We start from the raw sequence: 19,037 nt of genomic DNA, 5'->3' as shown, positions 1-19,037 counted from the left end.
ACATCCCCGCCCAAGCTGTGCCAGTGGCACAAAAGGAACCACCTGCGCTTTTGCAGCTTAACCCAACAAACTGCAGATTTCCATAAGGGACACACTCAAGAAGCAGAATCAGGTTCGGAGGAAGCCGGAACCAGACCCGGCTGGGCCAGCAACATGGAGCCGCTATAACAGCAAACGCACAGGTCCACCAGATCCAGTCTCACATGGGACACCAGGAGACAGCAGACAAGCAGTCTGTGCACTTAGTAGAAAACGAAATCCAAGCAAGCATACCAGATATTCAGCCAGCAAGAACGCCTGGAGATTTTGTCCAGCAAGGAGCCGCCCAACAAAAGACAAAATGCCAAACTTCATGTTGACCAGTTAAAGTATGATGTCAGCACCTGCAGACGGCTCTCAGAAACTTCCAGCATCAGCAAGACACAAGGGAGCAGCAGGAGAGACAGCGAGAGGAGCTTCTGCCTCGCACCTTCACCTCCAACGTGGGATACGGCACCCCCTGCGAGGCTGTGCCGGCCCCTGCGAGGCTGAGACGGCCCCTGGGAGGCTGAGACGGCCCCTGGGAGGCTGCGACGGTCCCTGTGAGGCCAAACACAGGGACACATCGCGGATGGAAATAGCTACATTTTCCATGTGTGACCCAGCAACAAAAAGTGTACACCTATGGATGAGGACGGGGGGGGGGGGGGGGGGGGCGCGAACTGGGTGGAGGGGAGCTATGGGGGGGGGAAAGGGGAACAACTGTAATAATCTGAATAAAGATTTTTTAAAAATGCATTAGCAGTGGAAAAGGTATATAGCTCAGCAAGCAAGCATTTTCCACATATCCAACATCTGATGGTACAAAATCCCGTGTGGGTAAAAGATCTATTCAAAGTGGGAGATGGACCAATTCAATGGAACAAACAACAAAAACCTCATTGATTTGGATTCCACATTGTTTTGGATTCCACATTACAATTAACCTCTAAGAAACTACCTTTAAAGTTTTGGTACAATAACAAGGAATTAATACCAATAATTCCCTAAAAAAGCTACTAAAAGACTCTACTTTCCAAACTATGTATCTGTCTGTGTGTGGTCAGATTCTTCTGTCATATACTTCAACCGGTAAAACATACTGCAGCAGAATGAATGCAGAAGAAAAGAAATTTAGCTGTCATATTAAGCCAAATTTTAAAAATTACCCCCAAACCATAAAACAATGCTTCTCATGAAAACTTCTTTGTTTTGTTAAATATATTTTTCTTTAAAATATTATTTGTTAATGTTTCTCCAAAATTCCTATTTTGCACTAATGTGATATTAGGAAGAGTCGTCTCTGGGTGGAACCCTCATGAATGGGGTTGGTGTTCATATCAAAAACACCCCACAGAGCTTCTGAGCCCTCTTCCTGCATGTGAGGACAGTGAGAAGATTACAGTCTGCAACCCAAAGGAGTGTCTTCACCAGAACCTCACCATGCTGGCACGCTGACTCTGGACTATTAGCCCTCCAACAGAAATATCCCTGGCCAGTGTGTTCACTGATTAGAGCACAGGCCTGTGCACTGGAGTGTTGTGGGTTCAATTTCCAGTCAACGGTACATACATGGGTTGCAGGTTCGATCCTCAGCCCTGGTTGGGGAGCATGTGGGAGGCAATTTCTCACATTGACGTCTTTCTCCCCCACTTCCTCCCTCCCTCTCACTCTTTCTCAAAAAAAAAAAATCAATAGAAAAAATATCCTTGGATGATGATTAACAACAACAAAACTGTGAGGAATAAATTTCTGTTGTTTATAAGCCACCGTCTATGGCAGCGGTTCTCAACCTATGGGTCGCGACCCCTTTGGGGGTCAAACGACCCTTTCACAGGGGTCGCCTAAGACCATCGGAAAACACATATATACATATTGTTTTTGTGATTAATCACTATGCTTTAATTATGTTCAATTTGTAACAATGAAAATACATCCTGTATATCAGATATTTACATTATGATTCCTAACAGTAGCAAAATTATAGTTATGAAGTAGCAACGAAAATAATTTTATGGTTGGGGTCACCACAACATGAGGAACTGTATTAAAGGGTCGCGGGGTTAGGAAGGTTGAGAACCACTGGTCTATGTTATTATAACCGTCCAAATGGACTAAGACAAATAGATTTATTTCTTTAATTAGTATTTAACTAGTATTCAATTTAATTTCTAATATGGTAAATACTGATAGTCATAAACCATGTAAGCAAAGTTCTCTGGGGTCATCAATAATTGTCAAGAATGAAAGGTCTTGAAATCAACAAGTGTGAGAATCAGTGCCCTGTATGAACCATGTGTGAGCACAGCATCTTGACCAGATGTCCTTTATTGGTCAAATTTTGCTTTCACCTAACACCTGGGGTAAATGGAGTAGAAAACCAGAGCTGACAATTTAGGAATCCATAGCAATTTCAAACAGTTTGCTATGTTTATGATTTTGGTGACATTTATATAACATGTGCAGCTTTGGCTGACTAAAACTTTATTCTTTGAAGTAAGTTTTTTTGTGTTTTATTTTTAAATAGTCTTCTCATTTTCTAGAGAATTGAAAAATGTGAGCCATCTGAATAGATACTCCAGATGCCCAACTTCACAGCTGAAGTTCAAAAGAGCAGACTTACCATTAAATGTCTGTTTTTCTCAAGCCATTTGTAAACAATGCCCACATACCCCGGCAACTCCTGGACACTAAAGGTTAACGTTAGAGACAGCGTCTGGGTAGACCTCTTTCACAAAGCCTTTCAGCTGATCTAGGAAAATGCTGCCACGAGCCACACTCCCAGTGGTTTTATGGCCCCTGACCCACTAACTCCTCCACTGGCCAAGATTCTCTAAACCTGACCCTCCCTCATCGCTACTCTTGCCACGCTCAACTCTCTAGACATGTGCTCACTCTGCTCCTACTTTGTGTGAAAATATTACTCCTCCTCACTCTCCAAATTCTATGATTGCAACTAACACAAATAGATATTACATAAGAACCAAGTTTTCTGATTCCAAATTTAGTGTTTAGCAGAAACTACTTAAATGTGTGTTTATGTAAAAGCTACACAAATCCAAAGTGTGATGTAACAAAAAAGCACATGTGAAAGGGACATAATACACCCATTTGTATATTTAGGAACTGTGATTAGTTCTGGCTACCCACTTGCAGAAAGGTCCTGAGGACAACTAGGAGGGAGGAGCTAGGACAAGAGAGGAAAGTGGATGGCAGCCAGAAGAACTGACGACTACAAATGACATGAGCTGACAGCTACTTCCTAATATCTGAAGGGCTATCTTATATGAACAAGTAGTTACATTTGTTCTTCTTGTCTCCAAAGGGGAATGTAGAAACACTGGGAAGCAGGTTTTAGTTCCCTACGAGGAAGAGGTTTCGAATAGGTAGACTTTCCGGGGGGAGACGGACAGCCTCGGGAGAGACTGCGGCTTTTCCCTGTGGTGTCAATGAGGACACCAGTCACTGTGGGACACCACAGATGTTCAACAACTGCTGGGCTCTGACTTCCTTCTGACTCTTAAATTTGATACCAATGATAACATCAACAACAGAAGGCACAAAAATTTGTCATTTCCATAAAACTAACTGCAACACTTTAATTTATTAATTTTTAGGAAGAGAGAGAAAGAGATACATCAATTTGTTGTTCCACTTATTTATTCATTCACTGGTCACTTGTTGTATGTACCCTGACCGGGGATCAAAGATGGAACCCCGTATCTGGATGACGCTCTAACCAGCTGAGCTACTTGGCCAGGGCTGCAACACTGGCCAAGTGTTAGTGCCTTAAAAAGGATAACAGGAAAGTTGTTTTATTCCCAACTCTGAGTTACATTTTACTTTTTTTCTTCCAGTTGTGTGAGCAATACTACTTTGTAGGGCTACTTTAAGTTGGGAATAATAATTCAGCCATTCTAATCTTTTTTTAAGTCTACAGGAAAAGCTACAAGTGCCTTGTAATTCCACAACTGTTCTTGCTAATCTGAACTATCAACTGCAGGAGGACAGGAGACGCCCATGGAAATCATGGGATGAGACCTGACGTTTCCTGGGAGAGATGACAGAAGAGGCTGGGTCAGGGGCCTAACAAATAGCCAGGCTTGGCTCAGGCTGCAAAGCCTGGACAGAAGACGCTAATGCTTTCCAAAACAAAAAGTTCTCCTGAGAACCTTAACCCTCTAGAATAAATGATCGATTCTAGATGAATAGCTAATGAATAGAAGGCATTATTTTCACACACCTGATGTGGGATGCATGGAATACATTGATTCAAGGTTCTTTACTCACAAGCTGAAATCGATGTCCAAAGCTCAGCCATTCTTTCTCCACGAGGACTTCGAATCCGTGGATGGTTCGGTAGTACCCGTCGAGCATGAGCATGGCCAGGGACGTCAGTTGGGCGGTGCGGTCCCAGCCATCGCTGCAGTGCACCACCACCGATGTCTTTCCTGATTCCACTCTGTCAGCAATCCGGAGAGCTCCGGCAAGAATAAGCTGCAAAACAGGTTGTTGTTTTTTTTTTAAATAGAAAAAATTTTTAAATGCTTCCTTCTTTAAAATGATAATTTTTTGCCAGGGATGACTGTCTCAATAACATGAAAAACAAACATCGGTCCCTTCCTAAAAAAAATTTTTTTAAGTGGTAGAAGGCCTATAAAATTTGCTTTTAAAAATAGAAAAATCTCATAAATGCAGACTCCTATTTATCTGCACAATGAAATATACAAATGAAAGGTGCCCTTGGGTTCTATAGAAATCAACAGAATGAGAAAGAAAAAAAGATCTAAGTTCTAAAAAGGACTGTTTCTAAGAATCTTCCAATATTCCAAGTATCATCCACTTAAATTAAAATATCCCAACTGAAGTCTTATCTGTTATTTATAACAATGCTTGCTTAACCAAATTAAAATGTCTGAAACAATAAAATTGATCTCTTTTAAGATATTCTATAGCTTCCACAGCATTTTACTCTTTTTATATATGGCATACAGCATACAGAGAACACAGTATAAAACTTCAGAGTAAGTACTTTTCTGTATCGGGATGAATGAAAATTCTCATCTGTTCAATATATTACCAGGTCAATTTACCTGGTATCTAAAATAATTTCGGTTATTTATTTAAATATGCACAGACTCTGCAAAATGATTTAATGAAGATGATCTTGAGTTAAAACTAGACAAAATTATATGTAACCAAAACAGAAACAGTATACTATCCTTTAAAATAGACATTCTAGTACTATTCGTCTCTTCAGTGACTAGATCATACATACAGAACAGCATGGCTCCCCAGACATCAGAATGAAAGAAATGTGACTTACTACCAGGTTAAAGAATCTCACAATAGCCTCCCTCTAACCTTATTGTCAGCATGTTCAGGAAACGAGGTGCTCGCTGAAGCAACCTCAATCCCGACTATGCCACAGTCATCTGGAAGCATTACCTTTTTCTAAAATGCCCGGACTCCAATCTCCACTAACCCTAACTCACTATTTTAAATAACTTCCACCAATAATTCAAACACATATCCAGACTCACAAATCACTGACCCAAAAGGACCAAAACAGTTGGGAAGAAAAGGCTGGCCCAAAGTGGTCATTTTAACTCATGCATTTGTTTATAAAACAACTAGAGGCCCAGTGCATGAAAATTCATGCACTGGAGCGGGGTCCTTCAGCCAGGCCTGTCCCCTCTCACAGTCCGGGAGCCCTCAGGGGCGGGAGGCGACCTGGAGATCAGGGGAAGGCGACGCCCCCACCACACCTCTGCTGCTGCCACTGCTGGCAGCACAAGCCTCAGCCAGCCCTGGTTACCTGAGCCTCAGGCAGCCCTGGGCAGCTGGGTAGCCGACATCTGAGACTTGCCTGCACCTCGGGCTGGCCCTGGGCAGCATGAGGACTAAGGAGACTGGGGCACTCTGGATGCAGGTGCACGGAGCGACCAGCCCGTCTGGGGGGGCGGGCCCAGCCTTGCCACAAGCCTGCCGCCCTGGTGGGGCTGTGGGGACTGAGCGCTGCCATCTTTGAGGGTGGGGCAATTAGCATATTCCCTCCTTATTGGCTGTGGGCACTGCCATCTTTGAGGGCAGGGCAGTCAATTAGCATATTCCATCCTTATTGGCTGTGGGCGCCGCCATCTTTATGATAGATGGGGGTCAATTAGCATATTCCCTCTTCATTAGATAGGATAAACATTTATGGGGCCCCTCACTATGTGGCAGGCACTGTTCTAGGTGCTGGAGATAGAGCAGTGAACAAAAGAGAGTATTGGCTTAATGAAGTTTCCGTAATGGCTGGTGAGGCCAGCCAGATGCAAATAAATAAGGAAATATATACTGTGTCAGAGGGAGGTAAGTGGAAAAACACCACACAGTTCTAGGGGGTTCTGGCAGAATTGTCACTTTGTACGTAGTAGTTGGGAAAGCCTCTTTGGGAAGGTGACATTTGAGCAAGGATCTGAGAAAGTGAGAGGATAAGCCTTGCAGGTGAGAGGACTGGGGAGGAGAAGGTCGTGCAGGCACAACTGCACCTCTTGTGCCTCTAAGGAAAGTTGTTTCTGGTACAGGCAGCCTTTTGGAGAGAATGTTACACCTGCTATGAAATGGAATTTACAGAAGTGAAAGAGATGATGTATGTTAGCTCTAAATCAATCTTATGGGTTCCTACTTACACATCAAGCAACAAATAGATGGGCCACAGGAACCTATTCTCTAGCTACATTCAAGCTTCTAGAAAAGAAGTAATAAAAAATAAATAGTCTATAATTCTCATTAAATTAGCCTTCTCTTCTATTTGTCTGAATTTCAGAGATTTTGATGTGAGTATAAGTCTGCTCCTACTTATGAAAAATCTCATTTCCCTTTATTTTATAATATTAATAATATATGAGGCTATAAAAATATTTTGGTAAGCTATGTTATTGAAATTCAGACCATATCTGAAAAAAATATACAACTCTATTTAATAACATTTGGTGCTTCACACATTATATTAACATTTTAGGCAAATCAGCATTCACATGGTAGTCTCTAAATAACTTAGCATTCAAAGGGTATCCTTCACTCAGCTTCTTCACCTCACTCCCCTAACCAGCATGATCATCACTTCACAAGCCACGCAACAAGCATTTCCTGGGTGCCTGCTACTCACAGATAGTGCTGCCCTAGCTCCTGAGGGGAAAAAAATATGATCACCATCTGTCCAGCCCTGATCTCCCCTGAGTTGACACACAAAAGTAATTAAATGAAGTACGACATAGGACTGATTAAACGGAAAGAAAAAAATAGAGTGAAAACTTCAGAGAAACTGGAAACAGCAATCTGGTAAGACTTCCAGAATAAGTGAAATATGAACGGAGACCTGAAGGATGGGGAGAATTCAGACTGGATGGGGAAGAAAGTGAAAGAAGTTCCAACAGACCCAAATGCACAATATGGGAAACTAATTCATTCAAGCACCAAAACTTAGAAGTAGTTCAATTATCAAAGCAGGTATCAACTTTGCACTGCTGAGCAAGGTACCTTCGTCTTCATCTCAGCGGTAAGAGCCAATATAGGAAAGGGGCAGAGAAAGCCCTTGTTTGGCACCCTTTCTGTAACAGGATAGGAAACAGCCCACCTTAATATGCTCTAGCCAATGAGTAGATTCCAAGTTAGACAGCCAGTGGGTCTCCTCGATGTTGGGGTACACGATCTCCTTGAGTTTTCGCAAGGATTCTCTCATAACATGAATATTGTGGATATCTAGAAAAACTAATTCTGTATTCTGATAGGCATCTTCACTTTCATAACCTCCACCCTTTGCCTGGAAACAAAGCACACACCACAGAAATAAAAAATGAACGCACATCCATAATATATTGACACCCACGAAAAAGTGCCATAAAATATCCAATAGCATAAAAGAGAATACTTACTACTGATGAAAAGGACACCTCACAGGAAAATATGGACGATGCAGGGCTGCTTAACACCACTCAACTTGCTACCCCAAGTTTTCTTATAAAACAATATACACTCTCACCCTGACTTCCTTATATGGCTGTTATAAAAATTAAATGTGGTACGATATGTGAAGGTGCTTACACATTTTAAAGCACTAAATTTACCTACCCATATTTCAAGTCCTTATGCAAACAATTTCTTACAGAAGACTGAAATCACCAGACCAGTAAATTCCTTGTGCAGGAATTATGTCTACTTTACCACTGGCTCATGCTTCCTCACCTTATTCTAATCTAATATTTACAAAAGACTTTGCAATCATAAGGACTTGCTTTTATTTTAGCCACATAATTTTTTAAGTAAAAAGGCAGAATAAGTATAAAAGCACAAATACTATAGTGCATTACTATTACTATTCTCAGAGACTTAAATCTACATCTACAGAACAGATGGGAAATACATGCTTTGAATTAAACTGTGGCTGAAAAGGAGAATAATTTTTCTGGATTAATCTTTATTTTATGAATAAAATAATTCTTCTATCTCCTACTTATCTTAGGTATAAAAATCACACTTCTTAGAGCACTAATTAGGAAAAATTGGAAAAATAATGGAAGAGTCACTGCAATTATACACGTGTCTCTCATGTTGATGTTCCTCTCTCCCCCTCTCCCTCCTCCCTTCCAGTCTCTAAAATAAATAAATAAATAAATAAATCAACAGGAAAAATATTCTCCCATGAGGATTAACTACGAAACAAACCAAAAAATAAAATAAAAGGAAAAAAAGACTGAGGCAAAGAAAGACTAAATTAAGAGATACTTAAAAGACATATCCAACGCAATATTTAAAAAGGTAAAGACTAACCCTACAGTGTCTAGGTATGTACACTGCTGCAATAAAAGTAGAAAGAAATGCAAGAAGATGGTATTAAGTGAATTTGATTGGTTTAGGGCAGCAGTCGCCAACCTTTTGGACCTCACGAACCACCAGTGGTCCACGGACTACTGGTTGGCAACCGCTGCTCCAAAGGTATCCTTAAACCAGTGGTCTCCAACCTTTCGGACCTCATGGGCCACCAGTGGTCCACGGACTACCGATTGGCCATTGCTGGTGCAAGGCACACGTGGAAGACATAGTGGCTGACAAGGTGGGTTTTTTTGTTTATTAATCCTCACCCGAGGATATTTTTTCCATTGATTTTTAGACAGAGTGGAAGGGAGGGGAGACAGAGAAAGAGAAACATCAATGTGAGAAAGACACACAGGTTGGTTGCCTCCCACACATGCCCCGACTTCGAAACCAGGGAACAATGAACCTGCAACACAGGTATGTGCTCTTGACTGGGAATTGAACCCTCAATCCTTTAGTGCCGGCCAGGGATTGTTTATGTTTTTTATTTTTATATATTGATTTCAAAGAGAGAAAGAAATCAATTTTTGTTGTTTCACTTATTTATGAATTCATTGGCTGATTCTTGTATGTGCCCTGACCCAGGATCTATAACCCACAACCCTGGCATATCGGGACAATGCTCTAACCAACTGAGCTACCTGGCCAGAGCATGGCTAGCAAAGTTTTATTTATTTTTATTTATTTTTCTTTAAATATATTTTATTGATTTTTACAGAGAGGAAGGGAGAGGGATAGAGAGTTAGAAACATCGATGAGAGAGAAACATGGATCAGCTGCCTCCTGCACACTCCCCACTGGGGATGTGCCCACAACAAAGGTACATGCCCTTGACCGGAAATAAACCTGGGACCCTTCAATCCGCAGGCTGAGGCTCTATCCACTGAGCCAAACCAGTTAGGGCATTATTTATTTTTTAATGTATATTTTTGATTTCAGTGAGGAAGGGAGAGAGAGAGAGAGAGAGAGAAAGAAACATCAATGATGAGAAAGAATCATTGATTGGCTGTCTCCTGCATATCCCCCACAGTGATCAAGCCTGCAACCCAGGCATGTGCCCAGACCGGGAATCAAACCATGACTTCCTGGTTCATATGTCATGCTCAACCACTGAGCCACACCAGCCGGGCCCAGCAGAGTTTTCATTCTTTACATTGGCAAGAGCATTTGTCATATTAATATCGATTTTTCTTACTATGCAGGCAAAAAAAAAAAAATTTGTTCCAACAAGGTTATATACTTTTGCAAAAAGGGGGATAAGTGGGGGAGTTTGGTGAAGGTGGTCAAAAGGTACAAACTTCTAGTTATAAGATGAATAAGTTTTGGAGATCTAATGTACAGCATGGTGATTACAGTTAATACTTTACAGTATATGTGAAAGTTGCTAAGAGAGTAGACCTTAAGAGTTCACATCATAAGGAAAAAAAAAAGTTGTAACTATGTCAGATGATAGATGTTAAACTGGAATTATTGTGATAATCATTTCTTAATATATACATATATGAAATCATTACATTGTATGCCTTAAACTTTTACAATGTTAAATGTCAATTATATCTCAATACTAGAGGCCTGGTGCACAAAAATTTGTGCACTCAGCGGGGGGCAGGGGTCCTCAGCCCAGCCTGTGCCCTCTCGCAGTCTGGGACCCCTCGGGGGATGTCCACCAGCTGGCTTAGGCCCGCTCCCTAGGGGATCGGGCCTAAGCTGGCAGTCAGACATCCCTCTGGCAGCCTGGGAGCCCTCGGGGGATGTCTACTTGCCAGCGGAGAGCAGGCCTAAGCTGCAGTTGGACATCCTTAGCGCTGCTGAGGAGGCAGGATAGGCTCCTGCCACCACCACTGCACTCACAGCCATCAGCCTGGCTTGTGGCTGAGCAGAGCTCCCTCTGTGGAAGCGCCCTGACCACCAAGGGGCAGCTCCTGCGTTGAGCGTCTGTCCCCTGGTGGTCAGTGCATGTCAGAGTGACCAGTCATTCTGACGTTGGGGTCAATTTGCATATTATCCTTTTATTATATAGGACTAGAGGGCCAGTGCACGAAATCCGTGCATGGGGGGGGGGGTCCCTCAACCCGCCTGCACCCTCTCCAATCTGGGACCCCTCGGGGGATGTCCAACTGCTGGTTTAGGCCCAATCCCTGTGGGAACCTGGGACCCTGTGGGATCGGGCCTAAACCAGCAGTCAGACATCCCTCTTACAATCCGGGACCGCTAGCTCCTAGCTGCTCTCCTGCCTGCCTACCTGATCACCCCTAACCACCTATGCCTGCTGCCTGATCGCCGCCTAACTGCCCTCCCCTGCCGACCTGATCACCCCCAACTGTCCTCTCCTGCCGGGCTGATCGCCCCTAACTGCTTGCTCCCCCACACCAACCTGATCTTGCCCCTAACTGCTTGCTCCCCCGCGCTGGCATGATCACCCCAACCGCCTCTGCCTCTGCCCCACCACCATGGCTTTGTCCAGAAGGAAGTCGGACGTCCAGAAGATGTCTGGTTGATCCAGTCTAATTAGCATATTACCCTTTTATTAGTATAGATAGTGTGGAGCAGGGGGGACATCAAGTTAGTAAACTGGATCGACCATTCTGAAGAATATTTGCAATATGAAAATGTTAAAAAATATGCATATTTTAAATTTTAATATAGTAACTGTATATCTAGAAAATTATTTTAAGGAAATCAAAGATGCTAACAAAATATATCTATTTCAGCTATAGTTAAAATAGTAAATACTTAAATGCCCAATATTAGAAGAATGATTAAATGAATGATAATACACCTACATGATGAGTACTATTACTTTTCAAGAATATTTCATGAAAAGAAATGGTTCTTATAATACAATGGTAAGAGAAAAAAACAATGAAACAAAATAACCAACACTTCAATGAATAGAAAAAATAGTGAAGGAAAATATAAAAAATCTTAGTGACTATATGTGATTATCTTTTCTATTCCTTCCTAATTTTTTATACTGTCTACTACATATTTTGTAATGTAATAGATGAAATGTTATAGATGAATGTTTACTGTCATAGAAAGATACAGTGTCAATTTTTTTAAGTTACAATTATCCCATTCTGTTTCAGATATATGAGTGTATGCATACATACATAGGTCTGGAAGTAGAAGCACAATTTAATTATGGTTCTCTCCTAGTTACAGGATTAAGGGTGGTTTTAAATATTTTCTTTTTTTTTTTTCTCATCTGCATTAGGTAATTTTCTGTAATACATATATATTGTTTAGTGGGGATTTAAAAAGAGAAGTACCTTCTTAAAGCTAAGTTATATCTCTTCTCTCACCTTTTCCTATAGATTTTGTCAACTGAACCAGACTTTCTATTTCCACAGTGTAAATCTTTTTTTAAAAAATTTTATTTTCTTGTTTAAAGTATTACAAATAGTAGTACATAAGTCTCCTTTTTTTCCCCATTGACCTTCCCCTGGCCTCCCCTACCCCGCCGGCACATGCCCTTACCCCACCCCCCCAGTATCTTGTGTCCATTGGTTATGCTTATATGCATGCATATAAGCCACAATGCAAATTTTTATTCTATAGCAGCAATCAGGACGACTCCTCCAGCTAACTGCAAGTCTTCAGTGTGAACAGCTTGTACAGGGGCAGGGCTGTCAGGAGAGGGCACCGCTGGTCACTCAGAACACTGCTTCCTGATTCCTACAGCTGTGCTAGGCAGACCTGACTCGGGCATGAACTCAGGTGCGTTTGGAGGATGGAGAATGAATAATGATTCGTCCTGAACACCTACCTCTATGTAAGTACAGGGTTCTGCACTATTTTGTATTAGGTCCTGTTAGCTGTTGTTATTCTCATTTTACAGATGAACAATCAAGGTCTAAAATCCTATACTAATAAAAGAGAAAAATGGTAATTGGCGTACAACCGATACCTCTTTCATTGGCTAATCAGCGAGATATGCAAATTAACTGTCAGCCAAGATGGCGGCTGGCAGCCAGGCAGCTGAGAATAGGAGGCTTGGTTGCCCCAGCGATGGAGAAAGTCAAGGATCCCCGCAGCTGCGGGGCTCTGAGCTCCTGAAGCAACAACTCCAAAAGATACAATGTTTCAATTATAGAAGCTAAAAGATGGCGGTTAATTTGCATACTCAGGCTCCAAGCAGAGTGAAGCCAAACAGCCCTGAAGCAGCAGGGCAGAGAGGCCTCAGGGCCTGGGATCAGCAGAGTCGAGAGGCCTCCCGGCCCCGGTGATCAGCGGAGCCGAGAGGCCTCCCGGCCCCCGTGATCAGCGGAGCCGAGAGGCCCCCCGGCCCCGGTGATCAGCGGATCCGAGAGGCCCCCCGGCCCCGGTGATCAGCGGAGCCGAGAGGCCTCCCGGCCCCGGTGATCAGCGGAGCCGAGAGGCCTCCCGGCCCCGGTGATCAGCGGAGTCGGAGGCCCCGCGATCAGCGGAGCCGAGAGGCCTCCCGGCCCCCGTGATCAGTGGAGCCGAGAGGCCTCCCGGCCCCGGTGATCAGCGGAGCCGAGAGGCCTCCCGGCCCCTGTGATCAGCGGAGTCCAGAGGCCTCCCGGCCCGGTGATCAGCGGAGCCGAGAGGCCTCCCGCCCGTGATCAGCGGAGCCGAGAGGCCTCCCGGCCCCAGTGATCAGCGGAGCCGAGAGGCCTCCCGGCCCCGGGGATCAGCGGAGCCGAGAGGCCTCCCGGCCCCTGTGATCAGCGGAGTCCAGAGGCCTCCCGGCCCGGTGATCAGCGGAGCCGAGAGGCCTCCCGCCCGTGATCAGCGGAGCCGAGAGGCCTCCCGGCCCCAGTGATCAGCGGAGCCGAGAGGCCTCCCGGCCCCGGGGATCAGCGGAGTCGGAGGTCCCGCGATCAGCGGAGCCGAGAGGCCTCCCGGCCCCGGTGATCAGCGGAGCCGAGAGGCCTCCCGGCCCCTGTTATCAGCGGAGTCCAGAGGCCTCCCGGCCCGGTGATCAGCCGAGAGGCCTCCCAGCCCCGGTGATCAGCGGAGTCCAGAGGCCTCCCGGCCCGGTGATCAGCGGAGTCCATAGGCCTCCCGGCCCCGGTGATCAGCGGAGTCCAGAGGCCTCCCGGCCCCGTGATCAGCGGAGTCGGAGGCCCCGCGATCTGCGGAGCAGAGAGGCCTCCCGCCCCGGTGATCAGCGGAGCCGAGAGGCCTCCGGGCCAGGGATCAGGGGAGCCGAGAGGCGTCCTGGCCCTGGGATCAGCGGAGCAGGGAGGCTTCCCAGCACCGGGATCAGTGTGACAGGGTGCGGAGCTCCAACCCTCTGATTGGCCCTGCTCTGTGCATGACAGGAGTGGCGCTGCAACCTCCCTATGGACCCTGCCTTGAGTGTGCCAAGGGGTGGTGCCCCAACCCCCCAATCAGCCCTACCCTGAGCATGACTGAGGGTGGCATCGCAACCTCCCAATCCGCCCTGCTCTGTGCATGACAGGAGGCGGGGCCCCAACTCCCCAATGGGCCCTGCTCTGAGCCGGACCAGGGGTTACACCTAGGATTAGGCCTGCCCTCTGCCACCCGGGAGCAGGCCTAAACCAGCAGGTCCTTATCTCCTGATGGGTCCCAGACTGTGAGAGGGCACAGGCCAGGCTGAGGGACCTCCTCTCCCAACCCCGAGTGCACAAATTTTTGTGCACCGGGCCTCTAGTGATTAAATAATGAACTCAGAGTCATACCAGCAAGGGGAGCCAGGATCAGAATCTCCATCTTTATCACTGGAAAGCCTGAACTCTTTCTACTGCATTGTGGCTTCTGTCAAACTCAGCTGATTCGTGAAACTATAATATTAATTACTTACTTGAAAAGTAATCTCACCTTATTGGCAACAGCATTAACACTTGGCCGGGCATCGAATATAAAGATTTTATGAGATTGGGCATTAGAGTCCATGATGGCTTGAAGGTATTTCTCATCTTCTTTACTTCGCTTCCCACTCACTCCTACCATGGGCTGGCTGCATCGAGTGATTGTGGCCTGACTTTCAGGATGAATCCAGGATAAAACCTAAATGGGGGGAAATGGCAGCACACTCTTTATAAACTTGCCTGTTTATAATTCTCCTAAGAAAAAATTACTCTATAAAACTCTGCTTTCTAATTGGGTCCAAACCCTAGCCATGAAAAGATATATTGGAGCTGCTCTCAAATATCATCACCTTTCTTTCAAACCAACTCTGGGATGTGGAAAACTTGGTCTAATACCTTTATCAGATATTAACTTATAAAAGTCATTGATTATTGGGAAGTGTTGTCTCTACAAAACCTACCTTAAAAGGGGGCTAAGTCCCACTTTTAAAGTTTTATTACTATATCAGCAAACTGCCCAACTTATAAAATCTTGTGAATCTATGAATTTTGTACTTAAAATTATTTGAGCTGGTCTTTCTAGAACACAGTAATTCAAGATTTTGTAAAATTTTCTTGTTTCTAGGATTTAAAGGAAAAGAGCATGTATCACCAAGAATATGCAACAAAATAAAGAAATAGTGAAAATACAAAGAACCAACTTTGTTTTCAAGTTAAGAATCACGCAATTCTGTGCACCTAATACCCATGTCACACTCTTCAGACATTTCTTTAATCAGCTTTTACCCCATTTTTGGTTTATTAAATAACTCATTTTCTAATATCGCATAAACACCTTTAGCTATAGCTATTTTTATCCTGCATCCATTCTCCAAGTCCTTAATCTCAGTACAAAAGCATCTGCAAAGTCTCATCACAGCTTCATACTCACTGGGATTCGGCCCCTTGATCTGAAGGATGCCACCCTCTTTAATTCTTCATCAGGAATACTTGCTGGCACAACCAAGAGGGCAGGGTATGTATCACAAAGATCATAGCGTTCATTTATCTTTGTTATTCTCCAGCTTTCATTTGGAATTCCCTGTATGTGAAAAAACATAAGACAAATTACTACCTAACTAAAATATAAGACAAGAAAACTGAAGTCATCCTATTCAATCTCTCTCATCTCCACTGTCCAGCTCTTAAGTTGTTGGAATAGTTCTGTTCTGCCTGTGGTGATCAGCCTATTAGGTTGAGAGATTCTAACAGTGATATACATTCTTTCTGACATTCGATTTTATGTTAATAGGTTAAGTACTGTTTGTGTGCTGGGTCTGTGCTAAGCATATCCAATGGGAAGGAAGCAAATGGTGGGACTGCAAATATTCCCTGTCTTCAAAAAGAACAGTACCATTCAATTTCACTGGGTTATTGATTTTACTGCCATTCACCTACACAAAGAAATTTGAGAGGGAAGACACCAAGTGTCCACCACAATGCTATATATACATTTACCACTCCCATACGAAAGTTTTCACTCCTACATTATAGTACTAATGGAATACTTCTAATCTAAAACATATTAGAAAAGCAAGGATAACAGAAGGCAAAGCCAAAAAGAGTCAAGGGAAATACAACTTTTTTAAAAAATACACATCGATTATTAAGCTCTCATTGGGTCCTTCAATTTTCTCTCTCTCTCTCTCTCTCTCTCTCTCTCTCTCTCTCTCTCTCTCTCTATATATATATATATATATATATATATATAAATAAATAAAACTAGGGTACTACTTCACCTACAGGATTGCTTATTAAGACCTTAAGTTTTTTCACCCTCCGTTCTACAGAAAAAAAGGCCTTTATATTAAATGTTTGGAATTTAAAATATATATTTTTTTAAGTTTTCTGACCTCTGACAACTCATATCATCACAGAAAAAAATAAAAGAAACCAAATTATAGTAAAAAATGTATTTATTGAGCACCTACTATGTGCAGGCACTATGCCAGCAGCCTCTTTATATACATACATACACAGTGAAAAAGGCACAGAAAATGTGCAGAGAATGCTATCATCTGCTTAAAAATGTAATATACATAGATACACAAGCTCTGCAGGCATAAAATCTCTGAACTGACATATGGAGAACCAGTAACAATATTTCCTAAAGGGAGAGGAACTGGGATGGCAAGGGGAAAAAGCTGGCCTAGAAGATAACCAACCCTACCTTTCCATATACCCTTTTGTACCTTCTGAATTTTATGTAGTGTGCAATTACCACTTTCAATATTTTTCAATTAAAAAAAGAATACTCTGAAGCTTTATGTCTAATCTTAAGGTTTATATTAAGAGATTATCTTCATTTTCTTCCATAATATACATATATATATATTTTATAAACTGAGCCTTCTAATTATGAATACAGTGTCTTTTCTGTTAAGACTTTAGCTGGGTTTACTCAGAGACAAATTAAGTATCTGTAGAAAAAAAGTCAACAAATTCATCTAGTAGGTCAAAAACCATAAGCATATATTTATTGCAGAGTTCAATGCTCTATTCTGACTGCCATGTTTCCAAAACTCATAATTCTCTTTATGGGAATAGCTGTTCATTTACTCTTTAACTTATTTTTTCTTTTTAATAATAATTTATTTCTTTTCGCTAGACATGGTTATTCTCATCTGCTTTCCAAAGTTCTATTTTGAATGCTACAATAACAGATAGCAATTTCTACCCAGATTCCCAAAGAATATTTTTACTATTATAAAGACATTTGTTAGATATGCTGGTTGCTTTCCAAGATTTGGGTTAGCAAAAATCTTATAATGTCCAGGTTTAGTTGACCCACTTATTCTGTATTCTGCTTCATATTTGTCAGCAGATGGTTTTATAACTGAACGAGGAATTTCAAATTATACTTGCCACACGTGATTAAATGATAAACTTTGTAATTAAAATGCAATGTTTGAAATCTAAATATGAAAATCACAGCTTAATGATCTTCATACCTGAATTCTAGAATAATTTGGATACCAAATCTAATGATTACCAAAAAGCAATCAATGTGTCTGCACTTAATTTCTCAAGATAGCACCATGAACATGTGGAAAGTTGAAAATAAAGCCTATTTTAGGTAGTGTTTATTTTTTAAAAAATTTATTTTATGTTTAAAGTATTACAAATAGTAGTACATATGTCTCCTTTTTTCCCCCATTTACCTTCCCTGGCCTCCCCCACTCCCTACCCCCCCACCCCCTCCCGCCCGGGCACATGCTGTAGAACAGGAACTCTTGGTAAGTGGTGTACTGAGGAAAAATAGGGAGAATGATATACTCACTATAACACAGATTTCAAGATTGGATTCAGCTATATCTCTTATTATGGTAAATGAAATCACACTGATAAGCATTCAAATATTAAACCAACCCACCTTAGTCATGATACCAGATTTGATTTGTTAACATTTTATGTAAGTATGTAGCCTCGGTGAATATGTAAAACTTTCAAACTTTTAGGTGGAGCTACATTATAAACAGAACTATCTGAAATGTTTTCCAAATTAAATTACAGCATACCCAAAAGAGAAAAATTGAGTAAATAATGTTTAATGCTGTAAGCACATTAAAATTTAATGTATTTGCCTTTTTATTTTAAAAACTATTAAACATTTAAAAAAAACAAATCGATTTATCTGTGAACTCTTAGATAAGTAAAGATTCATTAAAAATCACTGGCACAGTCTGAAGAGCAGTTTAAGGAACTGAAAGACACCCCTAAAGCATATATCTGTTTACTTCTTCCCATAAAATGTTGTAATAAAAAGAATATAGTATATTAAAATTGAAAGAAAAAAGTACGTACCTGCCTTCTATATTCTAAAAGAGGGTCATATAGTTTCCATCCATTTTCAGGGAATACTTCTTTGTATTCAAAAGCAAAAAGAGGCTACAAAAAAGTAAACAGAGTTAAGAGCTAAAAAGACAGTTAAGGAGATAATGAATCAGAAATGTATCCTCATCAAATCCAATGTTTTCATTTACTTCTCTGCCAGGATATTTGTATTGGCATTCTTTTTTTATATTGCTCTTTTAGCTTTATTTTAAAATTTTGGAAACATATTGTTTTTTCATATTTTTCAAACAGAAAAGCACAGGTCAACCACCAAGATTTATTAAATGTTAACATGTCACCATAATTCCTTCAGATATCATAAGCAGCTGTGTTAGGTTTACCTCTAAATAATGAGACATTTAATAAAAAAGGTGTCTTCTGATATAATTAATTAGTGTGACATCACAGACATCAGGAGTTAAGCAGCTTTGATGAAAAACACAAAAACTAGAGTACTATTTCCAAATTTTACTCCCTACTAGCTAA

The 19,037-nt window shown here is 42.1% G+C and overlaps 1 protein-coding gene across 4 annotated transcripts in view; it reads right to left on the bottom strand.

Annotated features, from left to right (window-relative positions):
- MTMR2 (myotubularin related protein 2) overlaps positions 1–19,037 on the bottom strand; it is a 104,649-nt gene that overhangs the window by 10,109 nt on the left and 75,503 nt on the right. For all 4 annotated transcript variants that reach the window (XM_059708091.1, XM_059708093.1, XM_059708094.1 and 1 more), the window contains 5 exons: positions 18,522–18,605; positions 15,610–15,759; positions 14,689–14,877; positions 7,640–7,825; positions 4,309–4,515 (listed from right to left, as the gene is read on the bottom strand). In XM_059708091.1, the coding sequence (XP_059564074.1) occupies positions 4,309–4,515; positions 7,640–7,825; positions 14,689–14,877; positions 15,610–15,759; positions 18,522–18,605 (816 nt within the window). The remainder of the gene's footprint in view (positions 1–4,308; positions 4,516–7,639; positions 7,826–14,688; positions 14,878–15,609; positions 15,760–18,521; positions 18,606–19,037) is intronic.

This window comes from Myotis daubentonii, chromosome 9 (genome assembly GCF_963259705.1).
Source record: "Myotis daubentonii chromosome 9, mMyoDau2.1, whole genome shotgun sequence".
In the NCBI taxonomy this organism is placed as follows: Eukaryota; Metazoa; Chordata; class Mammalia; order Chiroptera; family Vespertilionidae; genus Myotis; species Myotis daubentonii.
Note: the sequence above shows the minus strand (reverse complement) of the source record. Positions and strands in the feature narration are given on the sequence as shown.